Source organism: Schistocerca americana, chromosome 5 (assembly GCF_021461395.2).
Source record: "Schistocerca americana isolate TAMUIC-IGC-003095 chromosome 5, iqSchAmer2.1, whole genome shotgun sequence".
In the NCBI taxonomy this organism is placed as follows: Eukaryota; Metazoa; Arthropoda; class Insecta; order Orthoptera; family Acrididae; genus Schistocerca; species Schistocerca americana.
This window is the reverse complement of record NC_060123.1, coordinates 567,014,883-567,037,536: the sequence shown is the minus strand read 5'-3', so window position 1 is coordinate 567,037,536 and position 22,654 is coordinate 567,014,883. Positions and strand designations below refer to the sequence as shown.

General features: G+C 41.6%; 1 protein-coding gene across 1 annotated transcript in view; it reads right to left on the bottom strand.

Moving 5' to 3' along the window:
- The window catches only part of LOC124615809 (dedicator of cytokinesis protein 9), a 343,132-nt gene that overhangs the window by 237,515 nt on the left and 82,963 nt on the right, over window positions 1-22,654 (bottom strand). The window contains exon 9 of the mRNA XM_047143949.1: window positions 11,338-11,484. Within this exon, the coding sequence (XP_046999905.1) occupies window positions 11,338-11,484 (147 nt within the window). The remainder of the gene's footprint in view (window positions 1-11,337; window positions 11,485-22,654) is intronic.

Below are 22,654 nucleotides of genomic sequence, written 5' to 3'. Positions count from 1 at the left end.
TACCATAGGGCACAACTAGAGGAGCTAAAACCAAATGAAGCAGTCTATCGAAAAAGTGGAACATTGTGTGGTAATTCATTTTCTGCATTTGGGGAAACACTGTTGCAACATTCACTGCTGAGTTGGTGAAACTGTACGGCAATAATTCACTATTGTATGACACTGTGCTCGGGTGTGCAGATGCTTCAAGAATGGTCAAACAATTTCGAATGAAAAGAGAAAGAAGTGATGGACCATCACCCTGTGAAGAACCAAAATTCACAAGAGAAGTGGAGACTATGGTGCTCAAACACCAGCATATCACAATAAAGACAACAGAGAAAAAAGTTAAAATCAGTCGTGGACCAGTTTTCAACATCTGAACACAACAAAATGTCACCGTCCACTAGGTTCCACAGTTCACATCCATCCAAAAGCCTTCTGAACCAAGGAAGCAGTGGAAATATTGCCACTGTGTCAGGCCAATCCAGATGACTTTTTAACTGCCTAACCACCATGGATGAGTGCTTATGACCCTAAGACAAACAACCAAGGCAAATGAATGAAACATTGATCCATCGTCACTGAAAAAGGCAAAGATCCAACCATTTTAAGGTAATGCTGCATGTTTTGGGGTGCTGCAATGGTGTGGTGCTAACAGATTATGCTCAGAAGGGGCAAACCATCACAGGAGCACACTACAAAAATCTCTTATTGAGGTTACGAGAGGTTGTCAAGAGAAAGTGTTGTGGGATGTTGTACAAGAGCCTGTTTTTGCTCCACTAAAATTAATTAACCAATTAATTAATTTAGTACCTACACTAACTGTAGTAACACTGTTCACGTTTACGTCGCACTTCACTTAACGTAGACCGGGACTGTGTCCTAGGCATGCCCGATGTTAACTGACTGGGCACGGCCCGTGCTGCCGGAGTTGTTGTTGTTGTTGTTGTTATGCCGACAGAGGTCACGTCCGAATTCTCGCGTGCCCTCTGGTGGACGGGACTCTACTTGCAGCAACTACCGTCCGTGACGCGCCATGCCAATGTGCGCCTCCCGCGATCTTTCTGGTGGCTACTGCACTCCTCCTCCTTCGGGGGGGGTGAAGCCACTGTGATCCACTGCGTCGGAAGGTGGAGCGTCGGGCAGGAGCGATGACCTCCACATGCATTGGATGGCCGGAGTCGAGGGGATCTGCCAACCCTCGAGCAGGAACCTTCGAATACGGCTGGAAGTGACCCACACGAAGAGGCCCCCGTCGTCCCACAACCGGAGCCCGGGACAGAACGGGCGACAAGCTGTCGAACTCCGGATCCTGTTCCACCTTGGGAGGTGCAAGACCCAGTGGCGGGGACGAAGGGGAAGGGACGACCACAGGTGAACCAGCCTCCTGAGAAACCGGGCCTCCTAGGGGGGCCGGCTCTCGCTGGGGCATCTCGAACGATGGTGATGCCGGTGCTGGAGCTACTGGAGGCTGCCAAGGCTGAGAACCATCACAGTGCAGCAGAGTCACAGTGGGGAGAGGAGGTAACGTCCCCTGTGAAACCAACACAGGTGCCGGCAATGGGGAAGTCGGTGTCCGAGAGGTCGGAGGGTGGGTGCCCGAACGTGGACGTAGCTGATTTTGGTGACGACGTACCACCCGGTCCCCCGCCTGCAAGGTATAGAGCCGGCGGCCATGTCGGCGCAGGACCAACACCGGTATCCAACGTGGATTGCGACCAAACCCATGGGCCCAGACCGACATACCCAGTGGAAAGCCAGGCACTACGTTTTGTGAAGACTGGCGAGGACCAGGCCGGAGGAGGTGCAGCAGAGTCCTAGGTAGACGCCCATGGAGGAGCTCTGCGGGGCTGCGTTCTCCCATTGGTGTGGTCCAGTATGCCGTCAAGAAAAACGTCAATGCTTCCTCCGCAGGAAATTCGTGCACATACTTTTTCATCTGCGTCTTAAATGTGCGCACCATGCGCTCGGCTTCCCCATTCGATTGTGGATGGAAGGGGGGAGAGCAAACGTGGCGAATACCGAAGCGCCTACAAAAATCCTGGAAGGTCTGTGAAATAAACTGCGGTCCATTGTCCGAGATCAGGGTGATTGGCAGACCTTCCACAGAAAAGACTTTTGCTAGTGCCTGGATTGCAACTTCTGAAGTGGTTGAGGAGCAGCGAACCACATATGGGAATCGGGAATAAGCATCAATGGCAATGAGCCAAAAGCCATTGAGAAACGGGCCCGCAAAATCGATGTGAACACGTTCCCATGCTTGGGTTGCCGGCGGCCCTGAAGAGAACGCTGCCCTGGGAGATGCCTGTTGGCTCGCACACTGGGAACAGGCGGCCACCAAGTGCTCAATTTCTCTGTCAATACCGGGCCAGTACACATGTCTGCGAGCCAAGGTTTTAGTACGGGAAATACCCCAGTGCCCCGCATGTAATAACGTGAGGACCTCCCTTCGTAAACTTGCAGGAACCACCACGCGAGGAGCCGTATCATCGGTAGCCAGAAGGAGAACTCCTTCCAAGACCGAGAGGCGGTCTCGTAGAAGAAAATAATTACGAAGAGGGTCCGAGGCCCGGCCCGGAGGGCGGGATGACCACCCCTGCTGAATGAGGCGAACTACTTGCCGGAGAACCGGGTCAGCCGCCATTTCCCTGGCGACTCGAGAATTAGTGATCGGGAAGCCATCAACCGCTTGGCGGGACGCCACATCCAAATGAAAACACATAATCTTCTCTTGATCGAACGTAGGATCCGGGCCCACCGGAAGACGGGAAAGAGTGTCGGCGTTGGCATGCTGTCCTGTAGGGCGAAAATGAATGTCATAATAGTACTTAGAGAGGAACAAGGCCCAGTGCTGTAGTCTGTGGGCCGCCCTATCCGGAATCTGAGAGGCGGGACCAAATAACGATATTAACGGCTTATGGTCAGTGATTAACTGAAACTTCGTGCCATACAAGAAAGGGTGAAACTTGGTGACAGCGTAGACAATGGCCAAAGCCTCTTTTTCCACCTGGGAGTAATGGGCCTGCGCGGGACTAAGCGTTTTAGACGCAAACGCCAGTGGTTGCTCGGAACCATCTGCGTTGCCATGGGCCAGGACCGCCTCCACCCCATACTGTGAAGCATCTGTAGCCAGGACCAACGACTTATGGGGATCAAAAGTAGCCAAACAAGGGGCTGACGTGAGGAGGCCCTTCAACGAGGTGAACGCTCACTCGCATGCAGGCGACCAATCAAAAGGAACACCCTTGTGCAGAAGGCAGTACAGGGGGTGGGCTATAGTGGAAGCCTTGGGAATGAACCGGTGGTAATAGGCTATCTTGCCTAAAAAAGCTTGTAACTCTTTCAGCGAAGCGGGCCGAGGAAGGTTGACGATACCTTGGACCAAACTTCCTAGTGGCTGGATACCGTGCCGAGATATGGTGTAGCCCACATACTCAATGGATGGTTGGAAGAACGTTGCCTTATGCAGGTTGCAACGCAAGCCCACAGACCTGAATTTGAGAAAGAGGGTGCAAAGGTTGTGCAAGTGTTCCTTCGTGCTGCGGCCTGTGACTATTATGTCATCCAGGTAATTAATACAATGAGGGCTTGTCAACGTGACATGCTCAAGATAACGCTGGAATATCGCCAGGGCACTGGATATTCCAAAGACCAACCGCTGGTATTGGTAAAAGCCAAACGGGGTGTTGACGACCGCCAGCCATTTGGAGTCTCATCAAGTGGTATCTGATGATAAGCCTCCGACAGATCGATTTTCGAAAAATATTGGCCTCCCGCCATGGCGGAGAACAATTCATCAGCACGAGGCAAAGGATAGGTGTCCACCAACAATTGTGAATTAATGGTGGCCTTGAAATTGCCACAAAGATGTAATTTTCCCGAGGGCTTCCTTACAATAACGAGGGGCGAAGCCCACTCACTGGAAGAAATGGGAAGAACGACCCCTAGGGCTGTCAGCCGGTCTAGCTCTTCCTTTACCCGAGGGCGGAGAGCCAAGGGGATCTGCCTCGCGCGTAGAAAACGCGGGCGAGCCAACGCCTTCAACGTTAAGTGAGCTTCAAAATCTGAAACATGCCCCAGGCCCTCCTCAAAAATATCTGGAAAGTCTGAGATCAAAGATTCCAATGATTGATAGGGAACGTCTTCGGAGACCAACTGTATGGTGTCAGCGATAGAAAAAACCGAAAGCTTGAAAGGCATCCAGGCCAAAAAGGTTAGCGGAGCTCGCATCACTGACAACAATAAAAGTAATAGGCCGAGTGACTGATTTGTAAGTCACGTCAGTAGTGAATTGACCCAGCAGGGGAATGAACTGTTTACCATAACTGCGTAGACGCCGGTAAACTGGCGCCAACGGGGGCGATCCAAGGTCGGAATAAGTTCGTGCATTCAACAATGAAACTGCCGCGCCCGTATCTACTTGCAGTTGTAACCGGCGCGACCGAACCGACACCTCGATAAAGAGTTTGCGTGCTGATGCGTCGGGAGCCTGGCCCGATGAAACTTCCTGAATGTCAATGTCCATGTCCTCTGTACTTGCTTCCTTCGATTCTTTTGAGGCTGAGCGGCAAACTTTAGCAATGTGACCTTTTTTATTACATTTGCGACAAACGGCCCAACGCTGGGGGCACTCTGACCGATTATGATGTATATAGTACGACGCACAGGACGGCAACAGGGGCCGGCGGCCGGAATTCTGTTTACGCGCCATGCGGGAGCGGCCGTAACAGCCGGATTGTACCGCTCGCACATCGTCCACCCCAGACACAGTGGACGCGGCCGCGCCGCCCTGAACCTCTGCGACGTCGCACCACGCTTCCAGCTGTTGACCTGCTGCATGAGAGACTTCGTACAATTGAGCAATGGACAGGACTTCCTCGAGGGAAGGGTCTTCTAACTGCAGGGTCCATTGCCGGACCTCCCTATCAGGGGCCGAACGAACAATGACATCGCGTACCATAACGTGGGCATACGACTCTCGCGACTGCTCCGTGACAAAATGACACTTGCGACTAAGACCGTGCAGGGTAGCTGCCCACGCCCGGTAAGACTGATGGGGCTGTTTCTTGCATTGATAGAACTCGACCCTAGCTGCCACAACATGCGTGCGGCGGCGATAATATGAAGACAGCAATGAACACAATGCGTCAAAAGACAAGGACGAGGGTTCCTGCAACGGCGCTAGCTGCCGCAAAACGTGATACCGCGAGGGAGATATCCAAGACAAGAAGAGAGCACGACATACCTCCGCATCGGCAACATGAAACGCCTGGAAATGCTGCCGAAGGCGATGTTCATATGCGTCCCAATCCTCCGCCGTCTCGTCATACGGGGGAAAGGGAGGGGGGAACGGCGCCGGAGCAGACGGCGTGGAGAGCAATGCCGGAAGCACTTGTTTCATGGTGGCCATGAGCTCCGTCTGCTGCGCAACCAAAACCCACACCAAATCCTCCATGCCGTGGAGAAGCTGCGGAACCAGAACAACGACGCAACACGCGAAAGAACGACCCTACTCGTCGCCAATTGTGTAGTAACACTGTTCACGTTTACGTTGCACTTCACTTAGCGTAGACCGGGACTGTGTCCTAGGCATGCCCGATGTTAACTGACTGGGCACGGCCCGTGCTGCCGGAGTTGTTGTTGTTGTTGTTGTTGTTGTTATGCCGGCAGAGGTCGCGTCCGAATTCTCGCGTGCCCTCTGGTGGACGGGACTCTACTTGCAGCAACTACCGTCTGTGACGCGCCGTGCCAATGTGCGCCTCCCGCAATCTTTCTGGTGGCTACTGCACTAATTAATTTATTTATTTAGTACTTATGCTAATTGTCAGAAGACAGTTGTGTGTTCTTATTTTGGAACTGTACTTACTCACTCAATACGGAAACTGGAGTCTAAATAATAGTTACACTAATGTTTGTGAAAATTACAACACAAAGAAGAATACATGTAATTGAAACAAAGTTTGTACCAGATATTAAGAAAAGAATAATATGAACATGATCGAGTTAACAGAACTGTGCAATGTAAATGAATGCAGAGTAATATCCCCACATTCTAAAATCAAAACACACGAAGGTTGGAACTTAAATAGTGGCAACTATTCATTCACAACCAATACAAAAGAGTTAAATGTTCGCACATGTTACTGTCCTTCAAAGTAGTCACCAGCGTTGTGTAGAACCTGTTGCAAGCGATGGGGAAGGCGTAGTATACCATTAGCAGAGCCTGTTCTGGTGATGGTGCGAATGGACTGGTCTAAAGTTATGGTGATTCTTGTGTACGACTGTGATGGTGTTATCCTAAGGCATTACATTCTTCCACGGCAGACCATCAATGGACAGTATTACTGTTCGTTTTTGGAACATCACCTGTGACCAGCTTTGCGAAAGAAGCGGTGACACTTCCTGTGCAACCCACCCATCATTTTGCATAACAACATGCGGGCACATACAGTGAAAGCTGTGGCTGCACTGTTCGGTTGATGGGACTGGGAAGTACTGTACCACCCACCATACTCCCCAGACTTAATTCCTTGTGACTTTGATTTGATTCTAAAGATGAAGGAACCACTTCGTGGCATTCGCTTCAGAACTGTTCCAGAGATTCGACAGGCAGCAGACCGCTCCGTTCACACCATCAATAGAACAGGCTCTGCTAACGGTATACTACGCCTTCCACATCGCTCGCAACAGGCTCTACACAACTCTGGTGACTACTTTGAAGAACGGTAACAGGTGCAAACTTGAAACTCTTATGTATCAGTTATGAAAAAATAGTTGCCACTATTTAAGTTGGCAATGGCCCTGCTGCATTGGATACACCGGTTCCCATCAGATCACCGAAGTTAAGCACTGTCAGACGTGGCCTGCACTTGGATGGGTGACCATACGCTGTTGACATTTTTCCGGGTGCACTCAGCCTTGTGATGCCAACTGAAGAGCTACTTGACCAAATAGTAGCAACTCGAGTCAATGAAAACCATCATAACGACTGGGAGAGCTGTGTGCTGACCACATACCCCTCCTATCTGCATCCTCAGCTGAGGATGACACAGTGCTCAGATGATCCCAATGGGCCACTTGTGGCCTGAAGTCGGAGTGCAAAAAAAAACTATTTAAGTTCTAACCACTGTATAAACAATGCAGCATGGAATCAAAGACAACCTGGAAATGTTCCTTAAGAACCCTTCATGCAGTTTCTATGAGAGTTCGCAAAGCATCAACGATCCTTGCTGGAGAACAGTGATGAACCAGATGAAAAAACACATCCTACAGATGTTCAAAGGCCAGTACACTAGGGCACCACTATTGCAGGGTGCAATAGTGGTGTTACCCATCTTTCTTCAAACAATACTTGCACAGTCCTTGAATCCAGGGCTAACATCTAAACCATCTTTCTGCAAACATTTTTTGCTGGGAAATTTTATGGCACATCCACTGAGTTTGGATTCATTTTGGTCATTATCTTTGGATTCTCTACTTTTAAGGAATGTTTGTATATGATAGTTATTGGAGGATTCATTGATTTCAATACGGCTTACTCAAATTTTAAAAAGTCAGAATAATATCTATTAGTCTCCTTTTATTGCATTACATTTTATCAAACAATTTTCAACTTCTGTAGGCTTTCCAAATAACGTAATCTTCCCAAGTCCTGAAAAACAGGTATTTGTCCAAACAATGATAATAGTTTTGTTCTTTACACAGTTAATCACTCTCATTTTGTATATCAAAGTGATTAGTCCAGTTTATAAATTATTAAGTAAATTCCTAAAATTGCACTTGCAAAAACTGATACAAAATGGTCAGTAGAGTTTACTTGCCAACAAAATTCTCTTTGTGTATGACAGAATATTATAAAACATTAAAAATAAAGTTATCTCTAAAGCTTATCATTTTAGGTTCACCTTATATCCTCACTTAATGATCACTAAGCTTTATTCCATAATCATGGTTGTATTGAGCACTTACTCCTTTGAATCTTCAATTGCTTATCAGTACCATACAAACTTGTAAGATCATAAATGGATTCAGTGAAGCAACTTTAAACTATTCCAAGCCATGGAGTGAAGTCTGCAAGCTCCTTTTTAAGTACACTCCTGGAAATTGAAATAAGAACACCGTGAATTCATTGTCCCAGGAAGGGGAAACTTTATTGACACATTCCTGGGGTCAGATACATCACATGATCACACTGACAGAACCACAGGCACATAGACACAGGCAACAGAGCATGCACAATGTCGGCACTAGTACAGTGTATATCCACCTTTCGCAGCAATGCAGGCTGCTATTCTCCCATGGAGACGATCGTAGAGATGCTGGATGTAGTCCTGTGGAACGGCTTGCCATGCCATTTACACCTGGCGCCTCAGTTGGACCAGCGTTCGTGCTGGACGTGCAGACCGAGTGAGACGACGCTTCATCCAGTCCCAAACATGCTCAATGGGGGACAGATCCGGAGATCTTGCTGGCCAGGGTAGTTGACTTACACCTTCTAGAGCACGTTGGGTGGCACGGGATACATGCGGACGTGCATTGTCCTGTTGGAACTGCAAGTTCCCTTGCCGGTCTAGGAATGGTAGAACGATGTGTTCGATGACGGTTTGGATGTACCGTGCACTATTCAGTGTCCCCTCGACGGTCACCAGTGGTGTACGGCCAGTGTAGGAGATCGCTCCCCACACCATGATGCCGGGTGTTGGCCCTGTGTGCCTCGGTCGTATGCAGTCCTGATTGTGGCGCTCATCTGCACGGCGCCAAACACGCATACGACCATCATTGGCACCAAGGCAGAAGCGACTCTCATCGCTGAAAACGACACGTCTCCATTCGTCCCTCCATTCACGCCTGTCGCGACACCACTGGAGGCGGGCTGCACGATGTTGGGGCGTGAGCGGAAGACGGCCTAACGGTGTGCGGGAACGTAGCCCAGCTTCATGGAGTCGGTTGCGAATGGTCCTCGCCGATACCCCAGGAGCAACAGTGTCCCTAATTTGCTGGGAAGTGGCGGTGCGGTCCCCTACGGCACTGCGTAGGATCCTACGGTCTTGGCGTGCATCCGTGCGTCGCTGCGGTCCGGTCCCAGGTCGACGGGCACGTGCACCTTCCGCCGACCGCTGGCGACAACATCGATGTACTGTGGAGACCTCACGCCCCACGTGTTGAGCAATTCGGCGGTACGTCCACCCGGCCTCCCGCATGCCCACTATACGCCCTCGCTCAAAGTCCGTCAACTGCACATACGGTTCACGTCCACGCTGTCGCGGAATGCTACCAGTGTTAAAGACTGCGATGGAGCTCCGTATGCCATGGCAAACTGGCTGACACTGACGGCGGCGGTGCACAAATGCTGCGCAGCTAGCGCCATTCGACGGCCAACACCGTGGTTCCTGGTGTGTCCGCTGTGCCGTGCGTGTGATCATTGCTTGTACAGCCCTCTCGCAGTGTCCGGAGCAAGTATGGTGGGTCTGACACACCGGTGTCAATGTGTTCTTTTTTCCATTTCCAGGAGTGTATTTAGGGAAAATTGCTAACTTTTTTTATGCATCATTTAGTGTTTTATTAGTACAAACCTACTTTTTTTCTACAATACTTGATATTATCCTGAAACAACATAAAAACTACTTGCTGCAGAAAAGATATAATATAATTCTATACGTAATTACCGTTAAACCCCTATTTCACATTTTCGTGCAGTCCAGACTCAAAAAACACAAAAATCAAGGAAAATACAGAATTGAGGAAAATGTTAAAAACCTCCAAAATACGAGCAAAACCACATGTAATTGGCATATATAATTAAAAACCACAATCCTCTCCAATACTTTGCATGAAATTTGTCTAACTGAAGGAAATTAAATGTACAATACAAAGTTCATGCAATAATTTGTGGTAATGAATTTCATCACTTCTTTTAAAAAAAAACAGAAGTGTAACAGCAAGTAAACACTGATACAAAAATTGAAATTGGTATCTGGGTACAAGACATTCGAGCTGTTTTCTGACATGCTACAACTACAAATTATACATTCAAAACACATGCTTTTGAGAGATCATCCTTTGTGCTCGCCCAAAAAAAGCAAAATGGATAAACATGTTGAATTAAACCAAAAACATCACAGCAGCTAAGTGGTTAAACCGTAAGCATAAATGCAGACATCTGCTTAATGACGTACTTTGTCACCATTGCTGTTATTGTTTAATGCTTTTCTTATGAGCTGCAATTCATAGGCTCATTACTGTTAAAGTGTTATTTTAGCCTTGATGAGAGAAACAGACGCAAAAAAAAGAATGAGTTTACTTCCCCAATTGCCATTACAAGCTTATCAGAAGTCAATTCAGTGAATTTCTGTAGACTTTGTAAAATTGTTGCTGAATACAGTACATCGGAAATCGGAACAATTTGCACTAACTGTTGTTTTTCCATTATGCTGAAACGTAGCAATAGTTGTATCATAATTGTGCAGTGATGCTAAATGTTGCAAGTTTTTTTGGCAACACCTATCATGGATTATGCCAACATTTCCTCTCCACAACAGCCTAAAATAATCCTTCAATTCCACTACCACCCATGGTGTGAATTATCTGTTCACACCTGAACTATCTGTTCTGTTATAACTTGTTCAGTCACATCAAATGTCAATAGGAAGAAAATGGGATGAAGGAAGAAAATGGGATGAAGTCAAGTGAATACGAACCTAAAATTGAGGTTAACTTTCCTAAGAAGAAATGTAAAATTGGGGTATTTTTAGCATTGATCTTATGGGTTTTTCACAAGAGCTACTAATTTATGGCGCGCGCGCACACACACATACGCGCACACACACACACACACACACACACACACACACACACACACACACACAAACAGAGAATGTAAAATTGAAATTCTATTGTACATTTGAAGGCAAATGAAAATACTAAATACAATTTGGCGTATCGATACTGATTCTTAACAACAAAACAAGAGGTTTGTCATTCAGCATTTCTATGACAGCTGGTTATTGAGCTGTTTGACTTGACAAGAGAATGTGGGCGATACACAGGGAAACTGCAGTGTACTCTCATGGTAGCAAATGCAGCATAAGATGAACAAACAGAATTTTTACTTGCTATGTTAACCACCCATGCACTGCAGTTTTCCACAAATATGGAAATTATTCTCCACATCCCCTTTCCATGGTCACCTTTGAGAAAACCAAGTTAATCACATTGTGCTCATTTAATTTTGCATAAAGTTAAACATACACAAAAAAATCATAACCTGATGGAATGTGAATTATAGTCTGCAACATCTATGAGGTATTTCATTTTACTGACAACTGATTTTAGTATAAAAATTATCATTCAACTTACCTGGCAAAGGCCTTCCTTCTCTCCATCAATTGGTGCTTGAAGCCGAAATCTTATATTTTCACAAGTAACTAAAATACGTTGACCAAACTGTTCTCTATATGGCTCGATATTTTGCTCAACAGCATTATCAGTATTATTCTTTACATGCTGAAAAATAAAACTGTCATTTCAGAATTCTTCGTGACAACCTTTGGAATTGCAATGAACACAGTAACAGCAACACAAGATTATATGAAACTGTCAACATGAAAATTACACTAGTTTGAGCTGCCAGGGATGACTGCTTGCTTGTGTGAATGAATGTGTTTGTGTTTCTGTATGTGTTTGCCTTTTCATAGCAAAGGCTGTGGCCAAAAGCAAATGTGTAAGGGTCTTTAATTGTGCCTGTCTGCAACTTAACGTATCATCTTTACGATAAGGAGCAATCTAACTTTTCCTTACACTGATGTAAAAAGTATATTTGGAAATAAAAGGTGATCAGCACTGAAATTAGGAATTAAAAATTAATCCAATTCATAGCAAAAAGAATAACTGCTCTAACTTTCTACTGGCCAAAACTGCAGTAAAGCACTACAATATATAAATCCATTTTCTTGCTCTAACAACTAAAAAATAAAAGGTCTTGATGACATAATAATTATCAATACACACCACATCACCATCTAATGTTCCAAGAGATAGTGATGAACACATACATTCAACTGAATAGAATTTTTAATAGGATTAGGATCTGCAGCTATGGCACTATGCAATCTTTGTTCTAGCACCACAAAGCATAAAATGATTCAATAACAAACAAAATCAGAGTACATATTATTTGAAGTGAAATACATTCCACAGCTATAGTGATATAATGATGTGGTGGACGCAGTTCTGCACTTCAAGAATGCAAATAAGTGCTGTTCAGGTTTATCAAAATGTATAAGTCATGAAATAAAATAGAATGGTATTTAATCTTTTCTTCAGTTCCAAATCAAAACATCATGTTTCATACATCCTAATGACAACTGCATTTAGGTTCACCTAAAGTAAAATCATTAAGTCTCCTACACTGAAAATCAATTTTTTTATAACTTCAAAGTTCTATTCTGGAGATCTTGGACAAAAATCACAGGATAAATCCAAAGATCTCATCATTACACGGGCTGCAATTTTTATAGATAGTAGATCTGTGGCAGATAGACTAGTAAAAGTTGTTACATAAGATGCCAGCTTTGGTTGAGTGAAGTAGACTACACAGTGTGAAGCCTTCTTGTGCAATGTAAATGATCAAGATAATCATTTATGACTGAGATTTACATAATAAGTATCACTTCAAAAATGGTTGAACGGTGTAATCTGTTAGCTTCAATAAGTTTAATCTCAGGCATACATAAGTATCAGATTACAGAGTTGACAATAATTATACGTTTGGTTCTATAATATTAAGAAGTAGGAACACAGACCAGTTGTGTTCTGAGCATGGAAAGCCATTAATTCCTATACGTCTCCGAGACAAAGGGAGGAGACAAGTGGGGAGAGGTACAACATGAATGTAGTAGTTTCTACATCTCTTGGTGGTACAAGATTCATAAGAGTTAAGTTCTGACATTCATATTTTGCATGAGAACTGTCACAGATGGATTCTTACTGAGCACAAAAGAAGTGCAATTTGCAATACTTCACAGAAAGCCAGAGACAGTCACCTGAGGCACTAAACACGAATCTCATAGTTTTCACCGCTCACTGTGCACTCATTGCTTTACCACCGTGCACAAAAGAACAAGCTTTTTCACCACTCACTGTGCACTCATTGCTTTACCACCGTGCACAAAAGAACAAGCTTTTATTTAAAGTGAAATACAAAAAGAAATAGTGCAGATAGTAACTAACATTACTTTAAATCCTCTGTAAACACAATGTTGAAGTTAGTGTTATCAGAGACATAGATACATAAAAGAATTTGTATTATTAATACACAGGCAAACAAATGAAGCTGGCTGAGCAAGATGTTAGCGGAGTCAGAACAAAATGGCACCGCCCACTGATAAAGTGGAGTATCACGTGGTAATTTATTCTTGGTAGCTGCAGAAATATTGCAGCTGTGTCAGGCTAAATTAGACAGCTAAAGAAGTCATCTGGATTTGGCTAACACAGTTGAGTATTTCTGCTTTTGCTGAAAACAAGTTACAACATGACACTCAATTCAACTGATGCAGCATTTTGTTCTGATTCATTATTAATGGCTTTACTAATGTTACCACTGTGCACAAACAACATGCTTTGAGAATTTCAGTGTGTACCAGTACTGAACACATGTATCTGCTAACACACAAAAAATTATATGAACGTGTGGTGACTCTTCTTTCAGACATGTCCGACAGAACAGACACCATTCATTCATATAACTGATTCACCTCCATGGGCAATTAACCCACAAGGTTCAGCACGGATATACATTTACATCCAACCTCCTGCGGGACTCTATAATTAGTAAGCAGGGTAGACATGGACAAGGACTGCAGATAGGTAGTGCTAGGTGGGAGAATGGGTCAGCCGGGGAGCATACTGAGACAGTCTGCGCATTTGTAATAAACACTATGTCCGGGTGGCACTATGGTTAATACAACTGCCTAGTAAGCAGGAGATCCCAGGTTCCAGTCCTAGTCTGACACACATTTTCACTCACTGCCGCTGATTCCGCATAAATTCTCGATGCAGCTGATACCATTAGTTCCCTGCCCTTTCCTTTCCCTCCCATCCAACTTCAATTACAAAATATGAATCACAGCTGCGGACTCTGCAGGCTGTCTGTTCTTTCGGACATGTCCAAAAGAACAGATACCATGTGTTCACATAACTGATTCGCCTTGATGGGCAATTAATATAAAGCCTGCAATGTGGATGCTCATTTACGTTTTACCTCCAGCCGGAATCTAAAAGTACTGACCCTGGAGGACACAGATGGGGCTGCAGATATGTGGTTTTTTGTGGGAGGGCACTGAGATAGTCCACATATTTGCTATAAACATTGTCTGGGCAGCTCAGTGGTTAACACAATTGCCTAGTAAGTAGGAGATCCAGGGTTCGAGTCCCAGTCTAGAGCATACTTTCACTCATTGCCACTGACTCTGCATAAAGTCCCACTACAAGCTGATATCATTAGTTCCTTCACTCTCCTTTCCTTTCCTTTCCTTTCCTTTCCTTTCCCCTTCCTCCAATTTCAATTGTAAAACAAAAAATTGATTACACAATTTTATTTTTTTGAAGTGATATTAAAACTTTATGGCTACCTCTCGCAACAGTAGTAGTAACAGTAGCAGTAGTGGTGGTAGTAGTAGTAATAGCAGCAGCACTAGCAGTGACCTACCTGGTAAGTGTTCTGTTTAACCACTGCAAGACATTAATTACCTAGGGCCGTCTGTACAATCTCCGGCTAGCAGCCAGTTAAGCTCTACTCCCAGAGTAGCACAAGAAATGCACTGTACAAACCCGAAATAATGCCAATCCGGAGAATAAACTCAAGATAAATAACCGATGATTTTTGGCCTGTTAGCGAGCTTAACTGGGAAATAAGTTGTCAAGTGGCAGAACTAGTGACAGATGCAGTTGCAGACATCAATGACAAGATTTTGTCTGAACTGTTCACAAGCATGATGAAGAAGAAAAAAGTGAGATGACGCTGATTCCAAATTTATATCCAGATTTTGCTCATCAAAGGAAGCCATCCTTTGTCTTTAGCATCTTGTCTGTGAGAAATGGGAGCATATGACAGACAGGTGAGACTATTTCTCTGTTTTCTAAAATAACAGTGTTTTTTTATGCATTTGATTTTAGTACTTTGTGAATTCCGTCGTGTTATTTATGTAAATCAGGCACACTAAAATGATGACTTGGCCAAAATAGTCTTATTTATCTGGCATTTTTTAAAATTTCTGCAGCAGTGGAAAGAATGTTTCATTTTATTTAACAGTGCCTTAATAAAATTAACCAAATCGAAGAACCACACCAGTTATGAGCACTATTTGTATTAACAGCTGTTTCAGTTTTAGACAAAAACATTGATTTTTCATGCAGCAAAACATTTTTAATGAAACAGTTGTATTCTAATTTCTTTCAGCCACATTAGTTCAATAGTAGAACATGTTGTTCCACTCTGTTTCCAATTACGAATTACCCTTTATGTAAACGCCATGGCAGTGTCGGAAAACTTTCGCCTTTTAGTGAAAATATTCCAATTACATGCCCATTGACGCTTCAGAGCAACATTATCTCCCATCTACCATTATTCACTGAAGCCTGTGGACTATCTGTGTTTACTCACACTAAGTTTAACACAGTAAGATTAACAGGAAAGTTAGTATTTAAAAAACTGGTGATGCTTCCTCAGCTACAGAACATAGCTGCCGTGTTTCTTAATTATCAGTATTATCCCCATAAGCCCATCCATATTTATGATAAAATAATGATTATACATTTACGTTACAGGAGCAGAAAAGGAGTCTAGTTAATGAATCCACACAGTTTTAGCACAGTGGAAGGACTGCCTGGAAAGCTATGTTTTTATCTTTCCTTGAATATTAAGTTATTTTCAGTGTCCTCCTTTATTTCAGATTGTAGCTAGCTGAAGGTAACTAAAACTGAAATATCTTATGTTGCACTTCTGCGAAGCACCATTTTTCTGTAATTGATGGCTTAGTATGACTGTTTAATGTAATAAATAGTAACTAATGTCCAGAGTTCACTCAGCCACATCTACAGCAGAAAACATTGTTCACGCTTATCTCCCATTGAGGCAACAACTTTACATCTTTTACTGAATGCTTCTGGGCAAAAAAGTTGTATACAACCTAGAATTATTCCTACAAACATATAAATTACTTGTGCTTGCTCAAGTTAAGTTTAACACAGTAAAATTAACAGGAAAGTCAGTCTTTTTAAGAAAGAAGTATATGGCTGTTGTGTTTCTTGTTATTAGTAGTATCCACAAAACTTCATCCATATTTATCATAAAGTAATTGTTATCTGTGTGTCACAAGAACATAGGTACTCGTCCATTCAGCTAACACGTAATCTTTAGTTATTGAATCTACGTAATCGCAACAGTAGAAGGACTTGCTGGCAAGTTATGTTTTTACATTTCTCTTGAATTGTCAAACAAACTGTCTCATGTCATTCTTTTTCTTTTTTTCAGAAATTACTCTGTTCCACCAATAAAGCAGCTGCTACTGACACTCAAATATTCTGCCTGTGATGATTTTTTTTCTGTCCATTGAGAACTTCGTTGGTACTGGCATGGGGACAGCCAGGAGGATTATTAAATGGATGCGTAGACACTGGACAACAGGCACAATACACAGTTTTGTTAATTAGGCTATTTCTGTTCTCTGATGTAATTAACTGAAAACAAAATAAAGACATTTGCATGGAATAATATACTTTTATTCTGAAATCATTTGTTTAAGCTGTACTCTCTGATCCTAAATTTTAACTTATGCTCTTTTCTAACCAATACAGTTCTTCCTCCCTTCTCTGGTTCTTGTCATGCTACTTTTGAAGCAGCACCATATGCAACTCTGCTAATTCTTTCACATTTGAGAACATGTATTTTTATTCTGAAAACAAAACTTACAGTTTTAAGCTGAGATGACTGTAGAAAAGCAAGAATACAGTAAAGGTGTCATGTCTACAGTTACTTCCTCTTCACTCCCACATTACATACAGCTGCCAAAGACGATTGCAAAAGCCAAAATTATGTATGAAATAGTTATTGTTCATCAAATTTTTAGGGTGAGATATAATAACAGCCTCCAATTTGAATATGTGCCATAGGTACATTTCTACCCCAGGATTATAAGAGCCGGCCACTGTGGCCGAGCAGTTCTAGGTGCTTCAGTCCTGAACCACGCTGCTGCTATGGTCACAGGATCGAATCCTGCCTCGGGCATGGATGTGTTTAATGTCCTTAGGTTAGTAAGGTTTAAGTAGTTCTAAATCTAGGGGACTGATGACCTCAGATGTTAAGTCCCATAGTGCTTAGAGCCATTTGAACCATTCGATTATAATAAGGATTACAGTTGTTTATTGTAAATGTTGGCATCTTATTCTCCATTTATATGCTCAATATAATTATTAATAATCACTCATAGAAACAAGATTTATATATTCCCAATAACTGTAAAAGTGGATGCACAATGTTCAAAAATTCAGCAAAGGTACTTTCAGTAGAAACCCCTTGCTGCTGTAATGAATTAGTCATTCTAACACATAAATACAACAGCAAACTAGCCAGTAACACCCCTCAGCATTGTCAGTCAAGTCAATCTCAGTGATGTCTGTATTGTCACACTTGGAGACTCTTAAAAGACCAACTATTTCACGAAGCAGATCGCATTTCAAATTGCTTTTATACTATGTCCCTACTTGGATTATGACGTCCTTCCCTTGACAACTTTATCATGTCATAAATTTCATTATATACAACGTTTCATATATGGGGCACTATGGATCTGTAGCCTCTGCTGCCCTTCATAGACATAATATTTACATGCTTGTTTCTTGGGGGGGGAAAAATATTGTACGTCTGTTGTTGCAGCTCAGTCGATCTGTGTGAAGTTGTTTCTGAATGGAAACTATTGCATTTTTTCCCATACTTTATTCGGAAATCCAGAAAGATCTCTTACTAGTCAACCAACAAATACCTGACCCTTTAACTAATTTTACAATAGATCATTATACTGCTATACATGCAAGTACCCTACAAACTTCATTAAATGTTTCGCACTAATGTTTTCAATGAATGAAACCGCGGAAGATTTCATGTTTTCTACAACACTCTTGAACTCGACTACAGTATCCACCAGCCTCAAAATATCCTCAAACAAATTTAATTTTGTGATCATTCTTATATGGAGGTTTATCAATGAGATATTTTAATATGGAAAAATTTCCTATGATAGTGATGCATTACATTTATCACTAAGGACATTACCTATTAAGTTAGGACAACTTTTCAAAATTCTGTTTGAAATTCCATCAACACCATATCACCTAATGTTTTCAGAACTTTTATAAGTCTATTAACTTCAGTGAAGATTTTTGGTGCTACTTCTAGTTGGTTAATGTTTTGTGGACTGATATTTTTAAAATGTATTCTTGCTTCTTCAACTTAACCATTTAATCCTATTTTTTGTTTCTACATTTAGAAAGAGATTGTTGAAAATACTCCAACTTGTGAATTATCAGTCACATCATAGTTATTTAGTTTAATTGTGAAGGTACCTTCTGTGCTGACTGGTTGTACTATCTCCTGTTTCACAATATTCCATATAGTTTTAATCTTATTATCTGCATTATTAATTTTTGTAAGAATGTGGGAATACAAGTTGTGTCAAATCTTGACTTGTTCTGGCCTTTGTATGATTTTCAGTTTTGCTCTCTCTCTCTCGAGGTTTTAATCTCTTTAGTTTTCCACGGTTTACTTTTTTTTCCTTTTCTTTTTTTTAACGGGCTTTCTGAATAACATTTTAGGAAAGCTAGTTTCAAAATTGTCACAAATGTACTATGGAATATACTGAATTTCATATTAACACCTCTTTCTATATATCACACATTCCATAGTACCTCTCTTTCACCTAATTCTTAAAATACTGTATCCAGGTCTCATCCATAAGCCTCGCAGTTTTGTACAAACATACTCAGAGCTGTAAAGTGCCACATTGTTTATTTCCATTAATTGTGCATCATGATCAGATAGACCATTAACAACTGGGTACACATTGTTTTTAGCCTGTGCACTGTCTATGAAAATGATTGAAAATTCACTAGTAAAATTAGACTGAAACAACTAAACGATGAGTCCAGTTCTTTTTCCCTTCCACAAACTTTTAAGAAATCTACACTGTACTCTCCACAAATTAATAACTATTTCTTCTTGTCTGACACATAGTTCAATCATGCTTTTAGACTCTTCAAAAAATGCTGAAGGGGAGGGGATCTGTAGACTGTTACAATTACAGGAGAAGTATTTTGCAGAAACAACTCATAAGCACATGCTTTAGGTTCTGATCTAAACAAAAATTAATCGTTTCAATATTTTTCACTTATGTCCAACTTCACACATGTTACAACTCCTCTTTTTTGCATTCTAACACTACACGAAAATGATGCCAATCTATCATACCTGATACTTAGCTAATCTATCCCTGTGGTTATATGACATTCAGAGAGATAAACAACATCTATCACTTCAGAATTTTATAAATTTTCTACACACAAGCAGATCATCTACCTAAATTTTCAGCCCACTTACTTCTGATGAAACAACTACAGTGAACCCCCATTTTTTAAAACTTTCATGACATCCATACTTAAGAACCACAAAACTGAGGAAAATGCAGAGTCGAATAAAACATTAAAACACCCAAAGTAAGAGTAAACACATATGTAATTGGCGTACGTGATTAAAAATTGTAATCCTCACCAATACATTGTATAGCACCTGTACAAGCAAAGGAAATTAAATGTACAATGCAATATTTAAATAATAATTTGTAGAAATGAATTTCATCAGTTCTTAAAACATCACAGATGTGTAAAAGCAAGTGAAAACGTGTCAAAAAATTGAAATTGGTATCTGAGTACAAGGTAATTGAGCTATTTTCTGACATGTTATGACCACAAATTATCCTTTGAAATATGCTATGCGTAATTGAGACATCATTCCTTTGTGCTCACCAAAAAAAAAAAGGCGTCAGAATCTGACATGTGGTGGTGTGTGTTTTCCTTCTATAGCCAATGGCTGTTTAACTGGGTTGAGTAGACTTACAAGTCATGTACACACTACTAAGCTTGAAATATGTTTACGGCTACTTGATGTGGACACCTTTTGAAAACATCTTTTGAATCTCAGAAACATCTACTCACAGCAGTGTCAGTACTGATCAAAGGAAACAATATTTCGGGTCAGCTACTGCATGTCACCATTGCACAGCACACATGTATGTTTGCATGTCACATTGTGTGGTCTGTTGTATAGAGTCGTTAAATGTTCTGTTTTCTCTCACTTATTAAGTTTTTCTGGGGGAAAAAATGCAGTGGACAAGACAGCAAACTGTTAAGTTGTTATCCTTGTACCAGGCTGATGGAAGCTTGTGGAATATATGAATTAAGCAGTACAAGAACAGCAATAGAACAAGACGTTCTGCAGGAAACTGCTGCTACATTGGGTAGAATATTATGAAAGACTGCATAGAAAGAAAACAAAGTCGTCCATCGTAGCTTGCTTCAAAATGTGAAATAAATACTAAAGGCTCTGGAATGACTCTCCTATTGACAAAAAACTAAGACTAACAGCACGTCTCATTGTAATTGGCTTCCTGATATTTCTATATTTTTTTTTAGGGAACGGTGATACCATGTTTGCCAGAAACTCAAAAATGTTATATGATATCCAAGTGAAATTACAGAAACTAGAGCTGTCTTCCATACTCAGTTCCCATATACATCAAGATTTTTGAAACAGTTTTTCTTTAGTATGTTTTCGCTCACCAAAGAAGACTGTATCCAAACCAAAAAATCAATTTCTTACAACAACTAACCTGATTTTATCAAACATTACCAACTACTATACAAACTCTCCATCGAAATAATTTTGTAGTTTTAAAGCCAACTACGAAATTCTTTGATAAACACAACCTTAGTCCACAAAACTACTAAACACTGAGAGATGCTTATGGCCTTCACGTCATAAGTCAAGATAAATAAATAAAAATAAAAAAAGAATGAATGACCGACATCTTTCATTTTGTTTGCATGACCCTGTGAGTATTACTAATGCAGCAGCAAATATTACAGTTTTCTCATTGACATGACACAGCAGACAATCCGAAAACAATACAACAAATAGCATTGCAGACGATAAAAATGCACACAGAAATGTTTGCTGCCAGTGTGGACAGAAACAGAGACAAGAAACAAAACCAGAAACAGATGTGAAACACTGTAGGAAATAATGTTTGCAACAGACACGTTTCCAGTGACAGTGTGGATGCTGCTTCACATTACTTTTTGCTGTTGTGATATCACTGGTGGGCTTTTGACTACTGACTTTTGTGAGCGCTTACGAACAATCCATGTGTGATCTTTGATTATTCATTTGCCTCATACTGTGTGACATATGAGTGCAGTATGCCATCTGAAAGAAACACTGGTTGAAAGTACCATACCAAAAATACATCACACTTATCATTAATTGTCAATTAATAAAGTATCAATGATTACAAGATGCCAATATTTTTTCATCTTATCATTGTTATCACATTCATTATGATAATAATACAATATGTTCTGCAATATTTGATGTTGTACACATTTCTGTCTGGTTAAAGAATGAAGGATGAAATAGATATTGCCTGTTTATTTCCGAATGTGTGGTGATTTCCGAGTGTGCAGTTACACAAAAAACTTAAAGAGGACTACTTACATTCATGTGAGTGAAACAACCAGCAATAAAATTCGTATTGTTCCTTGTCACAAGTACTTCATTGTTTATTTCTTAATATGTGCTGATTTCTGAGTGTGACATTAGACAGGAACCTAAGAGGACACCTTAAACTGCAGCAAGTGAAATGATGAGCAATAAATTTCATATTCTTCCTTGTCTCAAATATTTCGCATGATGTACAATCACAAATATAATCCCCAAAGAATTCTTGCTACAACTGACATTCTCCTGTCACTAACACATCCATTAACATAAAATTGACGCTACAGCAATCGACAAATCGATAGCCTCATTCCCGATCGCCTTCACAGTGCCACCACGTCACGATTATGTCAGTTCCCGCAAAAAGTAGTGTGAAGCGTATTCAACCAATTATCATTGTGCAGTGAAGCTAAACATTGCAAGTTGTTTTGGCAATGCCAATTGTAGATTATGCCAGCATTTCCTCTCTCAAATCTCCCCTCTACACAATGGCCAGAAATATTCTCTTAACTCCATCACTTATAACTTGTTCAGTTACATCAAATGCAAATAGGAAGAAAATGGGCAAAGCCCAGTGAGACATCAAATAAGAACATAGAATTGAGTTAGCTTTGCTAGAAAGAAACTTAAAAACAAGGAATTTTTAGCATTGATATTATGGGTTTTTCACAAGGGCTACGAATTTATTGTATAGAATCGGGAAAAATGTAAAATCATAGGACATAGAATCAAAGTTCCACCGTGACTTTATTTTTCTGGAATCTGCTGCATATATTATGGTCCCAGTCTGCCCTATGTTCTTTTGAGACTGTCTGTCTATAACGTACAAAATGTGACACTCTGACTCGAGTA